General features: G+C 36.7%; 1 protein-coding gene and 1 long non-coding RNA gene across 2 annotated transcripts in view; one reads left to right on the top strand and one right to left on the bottom strand.

Moving 5' to 3' along the window:
- LOC135328239 (uncharacterized) overlaps window positions 1–23,254 on the bottom strand; it is a 92,395-nt gene that overhangs the window by 3,675 nt on the left and 65,466 nt on the right. Inside the window, exon 2 of the long non-coding RNA XR_010389034.1 lies at window positions 3,554–3,598. This is a non-coding gene — a long non-coding RNA (uncharacterized LOC135328239). The remainder of the gene's footprint in view (window positions 1–3,553; window positions 3,599–23,254) is intronic.
- GLRA3 (glycine receptor alpha 3) overlaps window positions 1–23,254 on the top strand; it is a 103,053-nt gene that overhangs the window by 40,581 nt on the left and 39,218 nt on the right. The window contains exons 4-5 of the mRNA XM_026105157.2: window positions 16,207–16,430; window positions 19,516–19,598. Of these exons, the coding sequence (XP_025960942.1) occupies window positions 16,207–16,430; window positions 19,516–19,598 (307 nt within the window). The remainder of the gene's footprint in view (window positions 1–16,206; window positions 16,431–19,515; window positions 19,599–23,254) is intronic.

Genomic DNA, 23,254 nt, shown 5'->3' with positions numbered 1-23,254 from the left:
AGGATCTGTGAAAATAAGATTATTATTTAATTCCTGGATTATTAGTCAGTGATTAAAGGTGTTCAACCTTATTATTTAGAAGATCTTTGTGGTGTTACTACATAGTTCTGATCACATTGAATGAGGTATGCTTTTCATAAAGTTTTATATTTTGTTGTAATATATAAGAAGGTTAGTTCCACAGAGGTTATTACTGTGTGACACTCCAGACATTTCTTTAATTCGTAAGGACACAGATACCAATGTAAAGGTTACCTATGTAAAAAAAAAAAAAAAAAAGAAAAGAAAAAAAAAATCTATCTCTCTATATAGATACAGATATATATAGAAAGAGACTAGGCCAAAGGAAATCATTTTTCTGCCTCGGGATGTATATTTAGCTAATGGAGATTAATCTCTTCAAGATATATGGAGATTTTGCCTGAATTCCCATTAACACTAATAGGAGTTAAGCCCATAAATCCCCATCTATCAATATTAGAATATAGCCTTGGGCCCTCATTTTTGCATGAACCTGCAATTTACTAAAATTCCATTTACAGAAACAAAAGCTACAGTAACTTTAGAATAACTGTAAAAATGAACCTAAACGAAGAAAATAAAGGATTTTCAGACTGTAATCTTTGTTTCCAGTTTATATTCTTGATTCTAGTACATGTACGCTGGAAAAACTCTCCAGTACATACACTGTACATTAAGCATTATCTTTCAGATTCTTACCTTGCATAAGTTTGAGTTATTTTGGCATAATTTTAAAATTTAGTTCTGCTCTCAGGTCTTCATTTTGTTTTGAATACTTAGTACTTCATTCACTCTTGGTGAGCATTTTTAATTACAATAGCCAAGGTAACAACTTAGCATGAAAAGCAGTACACTCAGATTTTTTATACTTCATACCCACACAGCAAAAATGTATCCTAAATCATATCCAAGAAGGCTGAAACCATTATATAATACTTCTAATTCAACAGTAAAATGATACCATTTATTAAGAGCTTGTAAGAATAGTTTTTCTAGATAGTCCTAATACCTTTGTTTCTTTTCTAAATAGAATACGCTATATGCTAACAAATATGGCTGTCACCATATTTGCCAATATAATCACAGCAAAGTGTGGGTTGATATGCATTTTTCCCACTTCCCACTCCCTATATCATAATTGAAGTTACAATCATGGTGCCAGGTCTCTGTTTTTCCTAAATCCTCCTAGGTTCTCTTGCTAACTTATTCAGTGGTAAAACTCAGCAATGCCTCCTTGAGGCATTTTGGTTTCTTTACAGTACAAAATAATCCTTATAACTTCAGGATCTGTTTTGCTTAGTGTGTAGTCCTCAGATGCCCCAATCATATCATCCAGCACGGAAATCTTGGTTCTGTACCTTCTGTCACTCCCAAAGCACTTTCCTTTCTCCCTTCAGTTAGTTAACTACGTTTCCGGAAAGCGCTACCCTATCATCTAGATTCACCAGACAAGTGTCTCTAGCCTACCCAGAGACTCTAACCTTCTAGTCCTCCAAATTACAGATAGTCCCAGCTCACAGCCTTCTCTGCCCCTCTGCCTCTAGTTCTTCAGCTTGTGTAGGCCCTGACTTTTTCAATTCCTTCCTCCCCGACTTTCAACACAGCAAGGTCAACAAGAATTAGCTCCCTCTGGCTACAGCCTTCTCCTCAGCTCAGAAAGGTCCCAGGCGGCAAGCCTCTATGAAGAAGCACTCTCAAATCCAAGTGATGAATTTACTCCCATATCTTTCTTTTTCCCAGAAAAAACAGCAAGCTGCATTTTCAAGGCATTTCCTGACAGAGATTGTGAGCCCCTGCAATCAGATATTGATCAGATATTCTATCATAATCATAAGGATAGTGAAGGCGAATTAAAAAAAAAGGTGTTAATAGTGCAGATGGGTACTGAATATGGGTAACTTAGAAAAAGTGTTTACTATTTCTTCTTTTCCTATCTTTAGTGATAAACATCAATCTTCAAAAGCACCTCTAGGAAATCTGGACTTACTCCCTTGCTTAAAAAAATAAGTAGTCATCACATTGCTGGATCTTTGAGTCAATAAATTTCTTTCTGAGTCAACAGATTTTCAAAACGTAATTGTACTGGAACATATGAAAGCTAATTTATTGGATTAACAGGGCTAGTTAAAGATGAAGATTTCTAGTTGCTTTCCACCTATAAACACTGTGTGCTACAGTATGTAGAATCTCTGACAGTCTTTTATTTGCAGTATCTTCTTTTAGAGATTTGAATTGAATGAGGGCTTAGTGACTTCTTGTAACTAAAGCAGCAGGATTTCTAGTAGGATTGAAGGGGTACAATACTGAAAATTTCATGTTTCTAGGCAATTTTGAATTGTGTTGAATCCCTATTTTGAAATGCGTTGTTCATTATCTATATGAACAATGCTATGAAGGGGGGATTACAAACCTGGCTACTCTATAAATTTAGAAAACTGAATGTATAAAGCATATAATACATATGCTTTGATCTGTAATAATACTTTCCAAGTATATATTTATACCTTATAGTGGTTAATTCTTTCAGTCATTTTGGATAATTTTATCACAATATTTTATACTAGACCTTATAATGTTGCAGCATTGTTTCCCAGATTAGCAAACTGGAGGTAAAATGTTTCAGGTCTGTGTCTGTGACTACCATTCTGGTATGACCACTAATGAAAGAAGCAGCTTAGTAAATGCAGCTTGTGCCCTTTCAAGATATATCGAGACTGACTCAGTTCCCCAAGTGCATTTAATGTCTTTTGAGATGGCCTTAACAATCCCTAAGAGTTTGCTGGATATCTAGGCTGGTAGATGTATCATAGGAATGCAGTAGACCTGCATCTTTTTGAACCAGCAGCTGAAAGCCAGGCAGCACATCTTTGGGCATTTCAAATGCCACGAAATGACTTTGTGCAAACAGATGAATTAGAACCCTTCTCCCCAGCACTGGTTCAGTTCAGCTCCATGTTAACTGCTGTGGGTTGCTGTGCCACCAGCGCAAAACCTCTAAAACAGCATGATTTACCTGAGACACCTCTTGGTGTGTTTCATGCCAATAGGTAAAATCAAAGACCATCAATATCTAATCAAGTTTGTTTAAAGTCAGAGATTGTGTTTCTCTTCCCACAGCCTATTTTAGGTAAACTTCTCAAGTTAGCAGGTGCTGCTCCTGAACTCAAGCTAGTTCAGCTTTATCTTTTTTTTTTTTTCCCCTGTTACAGACAACACAGGATTTAACTACCAACAGAAGGAAGCCTGCAGGGAAAGCTAGCATGGAATTCCTAAGTTCCTCTTTGATCTAATTAGGTTATATTTCCCTAAGGAGGTGAAACAGAGGATTATTTCAAATATACACAACACATTTTTAACAAAGATTTCTACTATTATTTCATTCAATCGCTTACTGAAACCAAAACCCGATTCTAAGTGCTAGCATATAAAATTTAACAACTTTAAAAAGACATGGAATAGGTAGCGTCAAAAAGTCATCTGAACAAAAGAAGCATTTCAGAAAAAATCAGTCTTTCACTTTAGCCAGGAATACCTTTTGGTGTTGGAACAAAGGCATCTTCAGGGACTCACCACTTGTCTGCAGGAAAAAAAACAGAATTTTTTTTAACTGAGTATATGGCAAAGATCAAAAAAGACAGAGATTTAGTGGATGATGTTTGTTCATGTGATGGTCACGTACATTTTTACCTAATCCCTTATACTATTGCTTGAAAGTGAAAACAATGTAAAAGCCCTTGCACTAAAGCTTAAAAAAAGTCAATTAACTTGAACAAGTTGCAAGATGTGATTTTTGTGTAATGCAAAGGAGCTAAGAACATATAAGTTCCATTAAGAATGGAAGTGGTTACGTTCAACCTGTAATTAATAACCAATCTATGACAGCAGTGGCAAAGCTTATTATACAGTAAGTCAGTACTGTGTTTAATTTTTTTTTAGTGTAAACATCCTAGATGTTAACTAGATGATCTGGCTTTTGATATGACTATTTGTAAGCATAGAAACTTAACATTGCTACTGATGGCCATTGCTACTGATAATCAACCAGAAAGAAAAAAAACAACCTAAAATTAACTAAACTAGTCCATTTTGCAATGTTTCTATCCTAGAAGCTAGGGAAGATAAGTAGATTTTGCAGCAAACTGTTGAATTCAACAGATTTTGAATGCTTTAGTAATAAGGAGAAGGGAGTCAAAAGTTAAAAACCAAGGATTCCTCACAGAAATATTGCCTATAGCCTTCTTCTTTTAACTATGGTTTCTTTTAACTATGGGTTGAAATGACGAAGACTGAAAGTACTAATAAGCATCCTGAAATGACCTGTACTTCTAGTAAGGAAAAGTCCTGAACACATTTAACAAGAATAATGACAGAATGGTTCCCATTTTCCAAACCATTAGCAGTGATGGTGAATGTGAAATTATTTAACCCAGAAGGAAAAAAATAAAGCTATACTCATCTATCCCAAGCAGAATCTTAACACCAGCCATATCACTTTAGATCCCAAGGTCCTGAAAGCAGGTGAGAAACCCAACAATAGTGCTTTGTGCACAAATAATCTGTACACTTATTCAGTGAACTTTGCATTTGAAATTTGGAAGCTGAGACCTCTGATACTATAGGTAATAGTTGCAAAGTCCTAGACATTTAGCTAGTTCTTCTCCAACTAAATTTTAGTTCTATTGACTTCAATATGAGCATTGTTAAGTGATTTTTGGAGCCAAACTTTGCAAAGGAATTAAGCAAAACTTAAAACATAATTTTAACAAAACTATTCACACAGAACCCACCTAGACACTTATTAGTTCTGAATACGTAAGTTTAACAAACGCAAATCCAACAAATAATGACTTGGAAAGACTAAAAACATTTTAAAAATCTTAAAATCTGATTTTATACACCCATGGATACAGAAAGAGAGAGATCTCCATCCACAATCACAGACATCTTTTCCAAACAGCTCAAATAATTTCCTGTTTCTCCACTTAAAGCTTTCTGAGATCAGAGGCAAGTCCACCCTCACCCAAATGCCCAAATCATCTGACCTGTCCTACTTAAAGAAGGAGGTAAAAGCACCTACCATTTTCAAACTAGTTTAGGGTTAGAGCTTTCATGCCAGAACTGAGAGGCCTTATTGCACATCCTCAGCCTGAAAGGGCTCATATCTACAGATCCCAATTGCCAAGGAAGTGCTTAGCAACCCAACTTAATGCAGGACTAGGAAGGGAAGCTCTCCATCTGTGCTTGTAAGGGTCTGCTCTTATGCGGCAAGATTGTAAGGGTCACAGGCTTAGAAAGAAAAAAAGACATTTCTTTTTGAGTGAAATCCAGGGCTTCTGGAAAATTTAAAAAGTTGTTTCTTATTAACAGAGTGGTGAAGTACTATAGCTACTCCCAGACTCTCTATTTGGAATGTCTAATTCAAGAATGGGAGCAATTAGGTCATCCTCAGTTTTATCCACTGCCAAAATTAATTCTGGAATAAGAGTTTCCACCTATGGAATTACTCCAGGACAGATCATCAAGAAGGACTCAATGAGTCAGACAAACTCTTTATCACAAGCAACAGCATATCTACATTGCTTCTTGTAATGAATGCCCTACGGATATCCAGCACAGAAAAGCGTGTAAGGGATGTTTGGCATTAGTCATATCTTGTTACTCTGATACAGATTTGGCATGTCAATTAAAGTTAAGTATTAAACAATCAATTTAAATTAGCTGTTATGCTAAATCTCTGAAAGATTAACAAATTACAGTTAATGGTGGAGCACAGAGTCCATTGCAAGCTTTTTCACTCATTAATTGAACTGCCATACAGCCATAGATTGTAACTAGCCTTGCTACACTTCAGATCTGTAATAACGCAAAGATGGTATGAATAATAAAGGACAGCCCCATTATTTGGAGTTTTTTGCAATAATAAGTCATGCCAGTGAAAAGATCACCAATGCTTATTAGCACAATAAACAAAAGGATGAATCAATATCCTACCAACAGCTTGCTTATTTGTGGCTTATTCCCCAAACATTTTGTTGCTCTAACAGAACCAAACTACCCATCAACATTGGGGTATCTGAATCTTCTCCACAACTTGGCAAGACAGCAGTAAAAATTTCTGCACTGGAAGCTGTGACACCAGTAAAGAAGAAAAAAAAAAAAAAAAAAAAAAAAGCTTTTTTTCTGTAGTAGAATCTGAGTAACGAATGATCTGTTAAACTTCAGGAAGAGTTATTTCACTCAGAGAGACAGATCTAGTGCAGGGGAGAATGATCTAGAGCCATAGTTTCCATCTTCTGGTGTTTTAGGGATATGCTGGAATAAACTTCAGGATGTCTCAAGTTATGTACCAGACTGAAGAAACAGTTTTTGTGAAGAAAAAATATTTGTGTGATGGAATTCCCATTTCTAAAGTGGAATTATTCATTGCTACTGGAAATATTTCTACTGAGCAAGCATTTGTAATGGATTAACATACACCAAAAAACAACCATTAGCAAAATGTTTTTCATATGGTGGCATTGCTAAAAGAGATACATTCTACTCACAACATACTGAACATATTGAGTAAAATATTCTCCATTTTCCCAGTATACTTTTAAGGATAAACACTTGCAGTAAATTAGACACAGTGTAAACTCACTACATGGTGTTACCCCTTTCTTTGCTAACAGTTATGAGAAAATACTTCTCTTTAAAATGAAGGTATATCATAAAAAAATGATAATTCAGGTAAGCTAACTCAGGAACCTCCCTTCTAGAGCATACAGTTCATCCTACTGCAAGAGGACATTTTGCAGTGCAAATCACTTTTGTAGTTCCAACACTTTGTCCTTTCCCTCGTCCTAGAGCTCCTGTATGGAGCTCTCTTCCACGCTTTTCTCAACAGTGGAATGATTATCTGGTATTCATTCTTTTTAATTAGTTAAATGCATTCATAAGAGGAGGGTTTCTTCACTTGGCTTTGGTCTGCCCTGCTTTGCTTTTTTCCTCATTGGATCTTATTAAAATAAATAGAATTTTGAATGCCAAGAGCAATGAAATAAATACAAGCTGATAGAAATAAATGTACATTGGTAGCACCCTTGGAAGCATTCTCACTTTCTCATACTTCAAGGAACTGAATTTTTCAGTTGTGCTTGGTTGTGCTTAATGGTTACGACTGTATATATGGGCTTTTAAAACTGGAGTGCATATCAAAGAAGGAAATGAATACGGAAGCAATGCTTCAAGGCTCAATCCTTGTAGGAATTCTGGCTGACAAAATCCAAATGCTTTGGAAAATGCTGCTTCTATTTGGCACCTAACTATTTCACTAGCTGGTCTGAAGAGAACAGAGCCTTGGCTTTCTCCCCATACTGATCTCCTGCTGAGAGCCATATTACTGCTATCAGCACTTTGCACATTCTCTCTATACTGTTTGATAGCTGGGGAGCTGCAAAAGCCTTTACCACAAGCTGGCCCTCTTTTTCAGGAAGTTAATGACAGTTGCTGAAAAGTCAGGGTCTGAGAGTATAGCATTTTCTTTCACTCAAGACAGTTCTTAGTTGAAGCTTAGGTAAAATTAAAGGAAAGCACAGGCAGTTAATCAGAGAAAACTTCCACACACGTGTGAAAAACATTAAAGACTGCTTTATCTAAACACAGTATCTGCCTGTAAGGGAAATACTGTCCATTTTCTTTTGTGATTGTAATTGAATAAACTTATATGATTAGCTATAATGTGGACTTTTCCTATGCTTCTATAGAAGGCACAGGACGGCTTCTGATGTGCAGAGTTCAGATGTGTATATAAACTGTGTATATAAAGCTTGAAATTTGAATTTAAGAAGGAATCTTTGGCTTAAATCTAAGATTTCAGTAAGATTACATGACCAGGAAGCTATGGCAAATGTATTCATCAAACACAGCAGTGAACAGCAGAGATTCAAAAATACTTGACAGAAAAAGTTAAGTGCATTTCTTTGACTGCTATAGCCCATTCACATATTCTGTACCACACTGCTGCCAGCTCGTCAACTTCAACATGAAAGGCCACTGCTTTAATTTTATCAGCCATGCAGAGTTAGGTTTTGTGGCAAGCAAGAATGACTCACAGTGAGAAGACTTCAGGCGGTTTTCAGCATGTAAACACTTCCTGTCTAATGGACAGGTGAAGAAAGAAAAATCTTCATCCTACAGGTGCAACACTTTGGTGCAAATGCTGTTCCTTTCCATAGCTCTCGATTGTAGCTGCTGGATAACTGCAGAGCCCTTAATTGTTCCCTCTTTTCTATTCAACACATTTTGCTCCCAAACCGCAAGGAACATTAATTAGTTAGATATATCAGCATATAGGACCTCCTGAGCCATCAAGACCACATTCTGCTGTCACAGACACAATACATGCAATCCCTATTGTTTCTTTATTTTGGAGAGCAGTTTCATTTTCCATTAACTCGCATTGAAAAGCTGTTCTGAAATTTACTGCTCTCACAAGATCATACATTTAGGTCCAGCCTAAATTTACTTGTAATAAAGGATGAATGAAGATTTTGCCCCTTTAGTATTTACCCTTCAGTGTATTTAAAGACAGCAATCATGTCATCTCTTCATCTTTACACTAGCTTAAAGAAATCAAGCTTTTCCTTTCTCCTCTCCTGCTCATCCTTTTCCGCGCCTTCTTCTACACACTCTTTTTTTGGAATATGCATAGTGCCTCACCATAAATAATCTCTAATCAAGGCATTCCAAATATTAAGCATAAGAAAATACAAGGAAATCTGCCAGATTTTACAGAAGTTATATTCACATTTCTCAGATATCGGTGTGAATCTTAAGGGTCTTCTCCTACTCCAACTTTGTAATCATGTTGGCAAACGGCTTGCCGTTTCACGCAAAATGACCTATAGATTTGAGGGACTTGCTTAAACTTACATACTTGAGTTCCTATATTTAAGAAATTTCATCAAAGGCGTATTGAAATCATTAGCTAAATAAGCTTGGGATCCAGTCTGAAATCTTCAGACATGCAAGGGAAAACCAAGGAAACTCCATCAATTTACTTAAAGCAATTAGGTTACCTAAAGTACAGCCTTAATGCTCTGGGCCAGTAAACAAATTTAAAATGGAAAGATGCTATTACCACAAAGTCCTAATCAGCCACAGGGCATCCTGTCTAATTACACTGATCAGAGGAGCAATAAAAAGCACGTCAAGTTTCATATTTTTCAGAGACTAAAAGAGCAACTTTAGCAAATCTCACCAGTAATAATTAAATGTATTAATGTGTTCTGTAACATACTAGCTTTTCATGTATAGAAGAGAACTTATGAGAGATGAAAACTAGGACAATCTGTATCCATTAAGTTCCCAAATTATGCTGCTTTTGTGTGATGTGCTGCATCAGTGTAACAAAATCAAAACTGTCCTTCAATTTTTGAAGAACTATCTGCTGCTTTCCTAAAATAATAAAATTCAGTTATTTATAGCTGTAGCAAACTAGGAGAGCATACACTACAAGAGAAAAGATCATACTAGAAAATGAGAGGTAAAAAAGTTAACATGGTTTTTGGAAAGCAGACGGTTTCACTTCCCATTAACTCGCATTGAAAAGCTGTTCTGAAATTTACTGCTCTCACAAGAACTTACACTGAGGTGCAGCCCATAGCAGTAGCAATCTTGGTATTATACTGGATTGTGCAGCATTCATCTGGCTCAGAAAATGACTATTTGCTGTTCTCCTTTCCGTGTTATATACAAGTTGTGAAATTATTTTTAAGTCTAGCATTCTTTCCCAGAGTATTACATCAAAATTAAAATAATAAAAGCTAAAATTGCTAAGGGCTAGTAATTAGCCTGTTGCAAGCATCCTATTTAGCAAATTATAGCAAGATTAAAAAGTCAAAGTATATTGAAGATAAAAGTAATATTTTGAAGTATTTTTGAAGAATAAGGGCCAAAGATGTTTTTCATTTAACCAAGAAACAAAATGGTAAAAGGAAGCGATACATGCTTTACAGCATTTCTGTACAGGCTTGGGTACTGAGGAGGGTGTGCTGAAATATGAAGGTGCATCAGATAAGGAATGATATGGAACAACCAGTACCGCTCACTGAAGCTTCCACTGATACAGTAAAACAAATAACACACTATAGCTGTAAAATTATACTTTGTTTGAGGTAGCTCTTCAAGATATTGGTTACGTGTTTTAGGCAAAGAGTCTCTTGGGTCTTATTCTTCTTCATATTGATTTCCTTTCCTTATACCACGTAAATCATTTAACTCCTTCCCTATTCCCCCATGCCTCTAGTAGTCCTACTAGTCCTAGTTCTGCCTTCCTTTCATGCCAGTCACGCTGGTAATCCTCATTCCTCACATCAGCCTGCACATGAAAATCCCTGTTCATTACATCTGTGATAATTTCTTAGGTAGAGAGAATTATATTTAGCTTTTGCTTATAATGAAGTAAACTCCAATTCACTCCATTGTCTGCAAAAAGGTTTTCCAGGCTTACATCAAATGGAATTGATAGCAACAGGCATAAGATACGGAGATTTAACCTTTGGGGGGCTATTAGTCTGTACATGTGTGTAAAACAAAGATATCAGGCCTAGCTCTTCGTTGTTTTTCAAGCACTTGCAATAAACATAGTTACTAAAATTAATAATGATCTTGTCCAACTGGTCTTTAAACCTTGGCTATAATTTCATGGAAACTAGATAAACATCTGCTTTCTATGCAATTTTTTATGACTTTCCCACAAACTCCTCCAGTATTTTTCAAGTGAGGGTTTTAATGGACACCAACTAAAAATGAATATTCTTCACAAGAATAATATTTCATACAATGCTATTAAATTTGCTTTTAGAAGTGTTCTTGGCAAGTCTAGAAGATTTGCATGTTAGAATTCTGCAGTGAGCTAACACTAACAAAGCAAGTAGCATTTGACTGCATTATGCATAGGACAAATCTAAATTTCACTTAGATGGATATATTAGCTAAAATTATAATGGCATTTAGAACTGAAATAGGTAGAACTCTGGAATATTATTCATTTATTCATGAAAATGTGATTCTTTGGTTCAAATAACAGCATTCAAAAATTGTGAGAGTACATGACCTGCAATATTCGAATGAAGGCCTTATTTTGGAAATTTGCATTTATATTTCTATCGCTGGAATCTGGAAGAATTCCACATGCAATGCATATTAAAAATGCATAAACATCCCCACAGATGATTACTACAAAACTGATGCAAGTGAACAGAAATGATATAACCATACATACATACTAACAAGCACATTGAGGTATATATAACCATAACTAGATTAAATTCTATAATGTAGAAAATCAGTATCTTTACATTCTATATACTGTTTTACTACATCATAATACAAAAATTACAAATATTGATTCTGATTTACAGAATTGCGGTAAGTACTAGTTAAAATTATAGAGTCTCAATGTGGGTGTTTTAAGATAGGAATTGCTGAAAATCATTAACGTTTAAGTATACAAAATTCCTTTGCTGTATCAGAAAATAATTTCCAGCCATGCAAACACCAAGCCTGTTAAGGCCTTTGTGGGATTGGAAAGCGGTCTCCTGTAACATTTTAGTAGTCAAGTGTGGAAAAGGTGTGCAGCAAGTGTTACTAAGGACTGTTATCCAGATCATCACACCTGCATTTAGCAGATTTTCATAGCACTGAGCTTAGAAAAAATTGTAGCCAGAACAGATGAAAGCAGTGGCTTCATTCTTCTCTAAATGCAGGTGTGCAGTATTTAAAATATAGAAATGATAAAATCTTAATTAACATGGCAAACCAACAGAACATTTTCACTTCAGTGGTGCTTTGATTCTTATTCAGATATTACACATATAGGTTGAGCTACACACGTGTTCTTAGCTCAATCAAGAGAGGTTTTTAACCCAACTTAGCTTCTGAGGCAGTTTAATGCTAAAATTTTTTGTTACAGTGCCTAATCATCCCCCTAAAATGAAATTTCAAATTAAATCAGTTGTGTTTATAATCTTCCATTAACTTCCCACTCTTTCTTCTTCAAGTCCAGAATGACAGATATGACAATTCATGGGAAGTACGCAGAGCAGGCAGAAAAAATGCATGCTCTAAATTCCTAATGGTACACTAAGAATGACCACAAGAAATGAGGGCTCATATTTGGGGCTATGTTACATTGGGTATAAATGGGATCCTCTGGATTATAATTATTTAAAACATTTACTTGTTGCAACTAGTGAAGAAGAGAAAAAGTCAAATTACAGTTTCAGCCTTTCAACAGCTAAGGAAGTGATGGCTGTGTAGTTTGAGAAAACAGTTGCCTTTCCGGGTGAAGTGGTCATATGGGAGGAAGATGGCAGAGGTGCAAGTTGTTTGAATAGTATCAACTAATCTGGGATGCAAGACAGAGAGAAAAGTAAAAGGAACTCATTAAAAAAGATCTGCTATATTAATATCTGTATGCGAGGCACTCACCAAGCTAGGAAAAATACCCCTCATGCTGAACTTCTTGGATGATAATTTTAATTATAATGAAAATTCTCAAGAGGAGTAAAATGTCTGTTTAAAAAGCATATTATTACATTAACTGTTAACACAAGGTTAGTGATAAGTTTTCTGTCATATTCTTTCTGAAAGCAAATGACACAATATAGTCTTGAAAAGCTGTCTACTATGCCAAGATGTAAGAGTCAAAATAGGAACAAGCATAAGAGATGAAATAAGAATCAAGAGAAAGTGATATAACTGGTGCCACCCAGTGCTTTTTCGAGGAGTGATAGAGAGAGATAACAGTACATTGTCTGTACTGGCGAATTCTTTCTGAGTTACAAAAGTCATAACCCAGAAGCCTATTTCAGTGAGACTTAGACACATAATATTTTAAGGATTTGTACCCAGGTTTCAGTAAGGCAGTCCAACTATATTTTGTATAGCATACTATGGGAATATAGCTCAAGCTGTATCAATACCATGAAGAAGTTCGTAAATATTTTAGATTTCATTGTGTCTTGGAAATTGCTAATAAAAACATTAGTAAAGAGCTCCATGATGGTCTCAGCCTCAACCTGAAGAGCAAAGAGTAGCTCCTGATCTCCCAGTTTTTACTTTTATTGAGTCCTGTGAAACAGATGAACAGCATCCTGACCCTCTTATGAAAGTTTATCCTCTAGCTAAGGGAAAAGATAGCTGGACCAAGTGCAGACCCATAGATCATTCTCATTCTGCAGAACCAGGGCACAGCAGCTGTATAGACAATGGCAGCCTCGAGGTTACAGAAGTGGCTGTGGAAGTCACCACTGCTTAAATGATGATTTCTCTTTCCCCTCAAGGATCCTCCCCAGCACGGAGTTATTTGAGTTAGGAGTCACCCCTCTGGGCAAGCAAGTAGCACGCAAGAACAGTAATCCTCTTACAGAAAAACAAATCAGTGCTAGCAGTTAAATTCTGTTCTCTGTGTTTGCACAAAACAATCCTACTTAGTTAAAGCAGTTAAACTTTATGCTCACACCGTATCATCATGAGCTGAGACAATGAACACTTGTCCTTCATACAATAGTAGCCAAATATATCTCTTTCTTTTTGACAGATTATGATTTTTCACAATGAATAACGAGAGCCAATTTAAGTCAGTCTTTTCAGGGTAGAGAACAATGAAAAATTGCTTCAGTACAAATTAACTAGGGGATTTTTTTCATCCTAAAGGCTGGAAGTCATTTAAACCAATAAAATTTGACTCAATTCAGGACTTTTGTGGCAAACTGACATACAAAATAGCTTAATGTAACCTGGAAGAGATCCCTCCATTTCTCCTCCTATGTTTGCCATTTTCATTGCAACCCTCTGCTATGTACGTCTCATCTGTTCTCTCTTACTCCAAAAGTAATCTCATCCATTATTTCATCATATACAGAGAAAAAAAGAGATAAACAAACACTTCAGATGAAATAAATTATGAGATAAACTTTGGGTTTGGCTGAAGTATAGATAAAGTCCTTCTAACAGTGCGCCCAGTTTAGAGCTAATGTGTACCAGCTCCACATGTTTGGGTGGGTAGTGGAGTCATCGTTACTCTCATATCCTGTTTCTTCCTGGACTTTTGACTTTATACAGGAATGTGAAAGGGAAACTGGCACTCCATGGTGTTGAGTAGACAATGAAAAGAAATAAGGGGTTTTTTTTGTTTGTTTGTTTGTTTTTTTAAGTCCTCTTACTGCATGCAAGACACCGGCTGCTGGGTTTTATGAACACTGAGGCACAATCTTGTCTTAGGAGTTTTGGTTTAGCTCAGAGAACACAGAAACTTGTTTCTACGCCTGTACAGTAAAAAGCCATGTCTCTGGTTTCACCCTGCCATGATGCTTATGAAGAAAAAGCAGTACCCACAGTTTCTATCAGGGATTTTTCATGGCTCTTGAGGCTGTCACTAGCCGTGTTAAGGAGGGAAATTCTTTCGGTTCCTTCCTTCCTTTCCTTATCTGCTGGCCTCAACTAGCATTTGAGTGGATGAAGATTAACAAATCCTATGCTTCTTCCATGCTGCATTTAATGTGATAATGTTCCATTTGGTCACAGAGCCTTTTCAATGTATGCTCAAAACAACAATCTGAATGAATTTCATCCTTTGGATTTAGTTTTTCACTTACCAGCTTTATTTCTAAAATTTATAAGAATAGGTATGAATATAAAATCCTCTACTGGAACTTCCTCTATAAGATATACAGTATTTTCTGATTATCAAGCCACAAATGCTTAATAAACATGTTTTCAGCACATTTGTCTACCCTTATGCAAGCTGAATAATTAAATTGACCCCAACAGCAGGATGCTCAAGATATAGAGAATTACTTCTCACGAGCAAACATTGCATACTGAGGTTCCTACTGTCCTTTATTACACCCTGTTTGCATTATTCTCATAACTGTATGGCTACTTGTTGCAAGCTTCATCAGATGAAATACCTGTAAAATATTGATACCTGTACTGGAATTTCAGTGGTACCCATAGTTTCTACAGCAGCGGGGATTCAACTAGTTACTCTAACTACTAATAACTGTTACCCATAGTTACTGCCAAAATTCTATTGCTCAGCACTCAATACTTCTTCATTTCCCATTCTGCCTCAAAAAGTTCCCTTTCTGAAGTTAATACTCATTACCTTTTTAGCATTAAACTAGTGATGTTATTTACTTAAATGACATTCAGCAGTGTCACGTAAGCTCTGATACCCTGCTCCATTTCCCCCTTTGCACGTATCAACATGGTCTTTGTTTCTATTTTATTTTTATCATCTGTCATCAGTGCAGTAGTGCAAATAAAGAAGAAAATCATACTACGACCAACTAAAGCATCAGCCCTATGGCCTTATGCCTAGGGTCTCAAGTCTCTCAGTTCTTGATACCATTTAATGAGATGCTAACCTTCACTTTTACTTAAAAACAAATATTTTCATCTTCTAGAGTGGTAAAGTGTCAGTACTGTGTCCAGCCACAAGTGTTACAACATTGCCTCTGATAGGGATGACTTCCAGAAGTTTGAATCACTCCACTCATCTTTTCTATAAAAACACCTTTCATTAAGACAGGACTGTCTGTGGAAATTAAGGTGATCCCACTTGTATGTAAGCTAACTTACCCATGATCTCCATGATATTTGAACAGTTTTTGTTTCCTCATACAGCTGCATAGCAAAGTACTACTTATTCAATTTTGCAATTGTGAATTGAGGCACAGGAAAACTAAGTGGTGTGTCTAAAATCATACAAGGATTGGAGAAAGAAGAGATTTGGGGTCTCCTTTCAGTGGGACAGGCTCTCACTGCCTAAGAGAGGGAAGTGGGAATGCCTTTGCGAGGAGTTGAGCAGAAAAAAGTAATACCATAAAACTCGTTCTACGCTTCAGTCATTTCTATCTCAAGAAAGAGCTACTGTAGGAGTAGAGTTATATGGCATTACAGGGACTGTACATCGAGCCTGGATTTCCTTACCTTATGATTTTTTCAATTGCCCTGAAATGCATCTTTACTCTTATCCATTGTGTCTCCACTAATACAAATAGGTATCATGCTGGCATTCAGCAAAGTAAATCTTTTGTCATCCACAGATGGACAGGGGATTACATGGCTAAGAAATGAAATAAAAGCTAAATCCCTATGCTTGATAAAGCTTTGCTTGTTTTCTCTTTCATTCAGGATTACCGAGTGAACATCTTTCTCCGTCAGAATTGGAATGATCCACGCCTTGCGTACAGTGAATATCCAGATGACTCTTTAGATTTAGATCCATCCATGTTGGATTCAATTTGGAAACCTGATTTGTTCTTTGCTAATGAGAAAGGTGCCAACTTTCATGAAGTTACAACAGACAATAAGTTGCTGCGAATTTTCAAAAATGGAAATGTACTTTATTCCATCAGGTGAGTCTCTAATCATTTTTTTTTTTTTTTAGATATGCACCTTAAAAGTGTACCTACTGTTAATAAGCTGAAAGAATTGTTATTGGTTATCTTCCGTTGTTAGTCATGCAGAACTGTCACTAAAGTAAGTGTGAGTTTTGAATAATAATTTTTATCATTACTATTCATTATTAATACTAAAACAGAAAATGATCCCTGATTAGCTATAATGCATAGTAAAAATAATAAGAGTATCTCTCCCATTTTAAGAAACAGAAACTAAACCCATTCAAGCCAGGAGATTTGCACAGAGCAAATACTCCTGGAGTATTATAATCTGAGCAGGCCTGGGTATGAGCTGAAGTTCTTTCACACACTTCCAATAGCATGACAATCTGCTGATATTTCTCTCGCCATTTTGGATATTGCATTTGCTCTTCATTATGGAAATGGGACCTGTCTGAGGAAGCATAAGATTTAAAGAATAGCTCACTTATTATCGGGGTGAACTGGAAAGTAAATTTTTGAAAAGTTTTAAGAAGCTGTTAGCAGCAATCGTATATAAATATTGACAAAATCAAATTATTCTGCCTCTTTTCTCTTCTCTGCTCCTCACTTTCCTTGTATTAATATAGAAATCAGTAGGCATTCTTACCACTGTCTTGAAAAACCTGGTCTACGGAGAGATGCGCTTGTTATGGTCCTGGTATGGCCCTAGTATGGCCCTAGTAATGCCCCAGGAGACAGGATTTAGATTTGGTATTAATATAGTGAACCACTTGTGCAAATTGTTGCACTTTTCAAAATAAATATATCTCAGAATAAACATGACCTTTTTCTACTTAATATTTGTTTTGCAAGCTTTTATGATACTGCACTAATGGGCAATTTGGCTCTTTTGAAGAGACATCAGGAGTCTGCAAATGAGTTTGTACACTAAGAGAAAAAAAACAGATGTTTGTGACTTGCATGGATGTACCAGTGGCATGGGAGTCTCCTTCCTTCCATCTTCCAGTGCAAGTGGGCAACATCTTGTCAAGCTTACACAAGGAGAAAGGGTTTGGCTAACTTCCATCATATCCAAAAGGAGGTTAGTCTGCCAGTCTGGGAAAATAAATGTTCTTTTGTGTCATAACATGCATTCTGGCACTAGAAACAGATAGAGAACAAGCAAAAAGGACTCCTTCTCTGGACCAAAGTAAAAAGCAGAGCTAAATCAATTGTCTCCAGGTTATCTGAGTCACCCCAAGATGCACTGGCAGTTACTACCACTTTGCTCCACGTTGATCAGATAATTCCTTCTCCTTGCCCTACTCCCTCCAAATACACACAGCACACACAGTAGAGGTACAACCACTCTGACAGAAGTTTGGATAGCAACTTCGGTGTAATTTTGACTAAGTTCATAGTCATATGAAATGGAATATAAACACATGCAAAACATTATCATACTAAATTTATAAAAACAAACATTGACTCTGATGATGGCAGATGCCAGATAGTGCTTGTATTTCTTGTGAAGTCAGAATGTTTATGTTGCCATGATTTAATTAAGAAATATTACCAAGAGGGCCAATTTCTGAAAGATTTAAAATTATATAATTGGCATGCAGTTGAGTTGTGAATTTGAGTCAGTTTATCTTTTGATGAGGGTAGACATGCAAATTGCTAAAGAGCTAACATTAAAAAACAAGAAAATGGGAAATGCCAAAATCCCATTCCAATGGGAAAAGCCATAAACTGTTGCTTATTCTTTTTATTTCCTAATCTCTCCCCCTCCCCCTAACTGCATCTGAACAAAATATTCAGACAAGTAAACAATGAGAAGGCTCAAATTCCTGCTCCAATAAATACTTAATATAAAATATTAAAATATTTATCGAAGCACGAAGTAGAATCCAGGTGTCTCTTCTTTCAGATGACTTGCCACATTGTTAGCATAGAGAAATCCATTACGTGAACCTAATGCCCACCCGTCAGAATTTGAGGCTATTTCAATAGGAGGTGACTAGTTTCCTCCTCTGACTCTCCCCCTTCAGCTCTGTCACTGGCAAGCTAAGCAGAAGTTATAGCAACAAAGGAAGCCTTGGGGAAGAGAGAAGCGAGGTAAAAGAGTGAGACACACAGCCATGCCTGCTACCTGTTACCCACACCATCTAGCCCCAGTGCCAAACACAGGGGAATGGATATAAGAGAAGGGAGCAAGAGCACTGCCATTCTAAAAAAGGCCTTATATGTAAGGAATTAATCTTAAACCACTCAGATTTTTGGAGAGCATTCTGTCAGCTGAACTAATAGATGACTCTTGGGGAAAACGTCCATGCCAGGCATTCTCTAGCAAGAAGAAAGGTGCAGTCGTGACCCTAAATGATGAATAGGCACCTGCCAGTTCTTAACATGCCCAGTGAAGGAACATATACGCCTTTACCTCATGTGTTCTTCTTTCTCATTTCTCTGAGACATATCACTCTGAGGATGAATTAGTGTATTGACATAAAATGTAAAAATATCTTGTTTCCCTATAGATTGCAAAGCATTCTGCAAGAAATATCGTGGCTAGCATAAAACACAGCTGCCATTCAAAATTACAGGCATATTTCAGTCTACTGCCAATACCCTAAAAAGTTATCTTAAACCTTTGTGTGGACAATATAAGCACCTTATTTTAGGACAATAACACATAAATAACTGTGCCAGCATGATTTGCAGCTGACATCTGTTATGAAATTCTTGTAAATCTGGGTAAATTTTATGCCAAGGATTTGAAATACTGTAAAAGTATAATAATTCTGCTCTAAGGCCAAAAAAAACATGCTGTTGTTGCATTCCTTTAGACTTCCCATAAAGTCAGGCAACCCTCCTGAAAAATGTATTTTTCTGAAAGTCTGTAATAAGTTGGCTTTCTGCATTTTCCACAATTTTTGTCATCATAGACTACGGGAATGAGATGGGTTCATCTAATATCTATCCCTTTTCAGAGTTTTTTTAATGGAAAATTGTGTTTACTTCAATTTCTAATGACTCCCAGTGTTCTGATGCGCTCTTCCTGTGCATATATATGCTATTTTTGTGGTATATTTTTAATATATGTTTTGTGTTCTTTCAGATTGACTTTAATACTGTCCTGTCCAATGGATCTCAAAAATTTTCCAATGGATGTGCAAACATGTATAATGCAGCTGGAAAGCTGTAAGTTTGAATAATGTATTCTCCTATAGATACTTTTGTAGAGATTTCATCAGCCACCCCGGGGATAGAAAGACACCCAGTAGTGAGAGGAGAACTAACCTTTTTAAAGTAATCACTGATTTTATCAAAAGAATCTGTGAAGCATAAAAATACTTTTAACCTTACTTGCACTGACAATCAACAGTTTCAGGTAAATATAAAGCTACTACTAAACCTAAGTACTGAGGGTCAAAGTTTATCTTTATGCAAAATTTATGCATAAACTTATGGATTCACTATAAATTCTTCCCTGTATTCACACATACACATCTGTATGTGATCAGGGGGACAGTGATATGGGAAAGCGAAAAGGAAATATGAGAATAATTTAAGGAAGTGATTTATCTGACTTATGGGAACACCCTGAAATAATTTGGAGTTCTTAAGAAAAGAGGCAAAGTAATTTATACTGAGTACCTGCTCTTCAACATGCCTCCATGTATAGCTGCTTATCTGTACTTTTTATATGACCATCCTAGAAAGAATTGGGAAGAGAGACTCCTACTGCAAAGGAGAACTGTAGAAAGGTCATAAAGCATGTATACGTGTACATATATACACATGCACATAAACACCACATGTGCTTTACACAGCCCTCACCCCCTCATTCCTCCTCAACTGGGGCAGCACCTTGGGTCGGTGGAACGCCCTCCAGAAAACCAAGGCAAGGGCTGCAGGGCGCTCCGGTATGAGGAGGCAAAGTCCACACAAGGTATCATCCAGCTGGGGATCAAATGATGACGTAGCCATCAGCCGTAACACTGGCGTGTTTTAGCATCCTCAGAAGGCTGCCTGGGCTTAATGTGATTAGTAGTAGCACAGCTAACTTGACATTGAAAACAGCTAGCAAAATGCAAACAGAAAAAGAAGACCTGATGGCCTCCTAACACAGACACGGTCCAATGGTTTGCCTGAACCCAGTGTTGCACTCTCAATGGGAACAGTCAAATTATAACTCCAAATGATTTAAACACTCTCTTCGTAAAGTCCTATTTGCATATACAAATATCCTGAGGAGAGCAGAGGGGAAAGTAAAACCAGATTAGAGAGGACAAGCTTTACAGAATTATCTTTCAATTAAGAGCAACACCTCATACATGAAACAAAGCTAGCATTTGCTAGCTCAACCCACTGTACATTGTACTTATCATCTACCTTGAAATGTCCTTTCAAACAGAAAACTGGATGGAAAGTGCACAGAAGCTATGCCATTTCAAGACATGATCAAGACATCATGCACAAGACAAGAGCAAAGTTTCTGTCAGACGCTAGGATCTGAGCTAGCCCAGTATGTGCGAGGAGGAAGGCATAGTATGGATACGTGTTAAATTCTCATTTTCCCTGTGATATGAAATGTTTGGGAATTGCCTTTTCCCCTTAAAATGAGATGGATTCTTAGCAGAGAGATCCTCCTAATGGTGTGAAAAACAAAAGAATAAAAAGTGTTCTCTGAAAGAATTTGGCAATTTCAGAGTTTGTGAAAATTAATGATAGGAAAAACAATCAGGTAAATAATAAGTACCTATCTTAATGTGAGATTTATATTTATAGTTTTAGGATCAGTATGTAAAATATCTCAGAAAAGAAGTTTCTGCACATAGAATGAGTGTACTGGATTGTTTGAAATAGATTACAGAACAGAAATACACCATACATAATTTCATTAAAATATTTCTTGGCTTTTTTTTTTAATGGAACAAAGTAGGGGCAGAGAGAAGTGGGAGGTGATTATATATCAGTCAGTACGTCAGAACTGTTTGTTGTATGGATAACGGTATGCTTTTACAAAAAATTGCAGGGTGAGTATGAAAGCCAGATCTTTCTTTACAATGGACATACAGTAATATTACAGAGCAGGCTTTTAATATGAGGTCAATGGCTGAATATGACAGCAGAGATTTTCTTGACAAAAATTGAACAACAGTTATTTGCTCCAAATGTCAAGAAATTTAGGGGAACGTTATATGTTCATCATTTAACCAAAAGTCCGCATTCAATCTAAGGAGATAATTCTACTAATAACCAGTGTCACCTTTATAATTAATGTGACTAAAGAATAGGTTGAAAGGAAGCAGTTGAATCAGAGTACATACATATGGCAGGTATATTCACTCTATAGAATTATGTTTCAAACAGAAGGTATCATAATATTTGACTGAACATGAAAAGATACAATTTAAAAAAATTGTGTTTAGTAAGTTATGAAATAGTTGCTTTAACAACTTCATAAAACTCAGCTGCATTTTTCCTCTCTTTCAACCATCTTAAGGGCAGGTCATACAACAACTGAGCATTCTTGAACAAAAGAGGCATCTGTTTTGCTTTACAGAAACCTTGCAGGAGCTCATGAATTCCCACAAACTGCACCATAGGGAACCAATACTTAGTAGCTGAATAGCACTGTAGATGTTCTGCTGTATTTTCCAGCTGAACATTTTGCACTGCAGTCTTGTTTTTAATCATCCAGTTCAGTGGGAGCACATTCCCTGCTGTGCATTCACACAGCACAGACAGGCAATGTTCACAAAAGTAGAGCTTAGCAAAATACAAATGAGTGTTTCAGTTTGAGATATTGCAATATTAGAGCTATACAGAAGGATCACATTTGATTTCACAGGGAAGTTAGAAATAATAAAGCCTTCTCCGTATCCCCTTGTCTGACTCAGTTTTAACTGTAGTTATTGAAAAATAGGACTATGGCCAAATTAGCTGAAAATTATCAGGCAGAAAATTTTGCAGCATGTAGGAGCTCTGGCTATACCTACATGTCTGCTAGCAGAATAACCAGTTGGGTTTGCAAGAAGAAGACAGCAGTTCCTTGAAACTGAGAAAAACAAGTTTGGGACAGATCCAAGGAAGGTAGGCACAATGACACAATTCCCCAGTGCATAGAACTTCCAGGGCAGTAAGTCGTTTGTCCAAAACCAGTTTCCCTATACAGTGAGTACACGAAAGGAATTAAGACACTTTAGAAGAGTTGTAAAAAATATCTACATGCTAGACAGGAGAGCTAGGTTAAAAAAATGCTTAACCTGAGTCTGAACACTGACCACTTTCCAAAGCTTTGAAAAAGATGAACACAACCATTCTAGGTCCACAGTCACCAGATAAGAACAGGCATCTAGTTCTCTTAAAAATTACAGATGAAAAAAGGAGGATGGGTATATTTAGCATTTTCTCATGCTTATCCACTTCATACCAAATCTCCTGAGGTAAGAACTGAAATAACGTGAAGAACCTTAATCCATCTATGAAAGAGATTCTTGGATGGATGCAGGCTCTTTGGGTTACTTCAGTTTCCAGGCTAGTGTCATACGCTCATGGGAGCCTGTCTTACACTCCTTGGTGCACAGTGAGACAGCTTAAACAGGGGGAGTGAAGCAAATACCCTGCTGGTTACTGCACTGTCCAGGGAAGTGGAAGGTATGGGTTTCAAAACTGAGAACACAGACCTCTTGCACCCTGGGCAAATAATCTAATCATCAGGGTATTTTATAAAAAGCAAATTGGTGGCAGGAGCAAAACAGCAGCAGCGGTGCTTTCAGATATTTCTCTTTAAAGTGATCATCACTGCTGTCTTTTGCACTGAGCACCAACTTGGGAAGGCTATTGCACAC

This window comes from Dromaius novaehollandiae, chromosome 4 (assembly GCF_036370855.1).
Source record: "Dromaius novaehollandiae isolate bDroNov1 chromosome 4, bDroNov1.hap1, whole genome shotgun sequence".
NCBI lineage: Eukaryota > Metazoa > Chordata > Aves > Casuariiformes > Dromaiidae > Dromaius > Dromaius novaehollandiae.
This window is presented reverse-complemented; position numbering and strand designations above follow the sequence as displayed.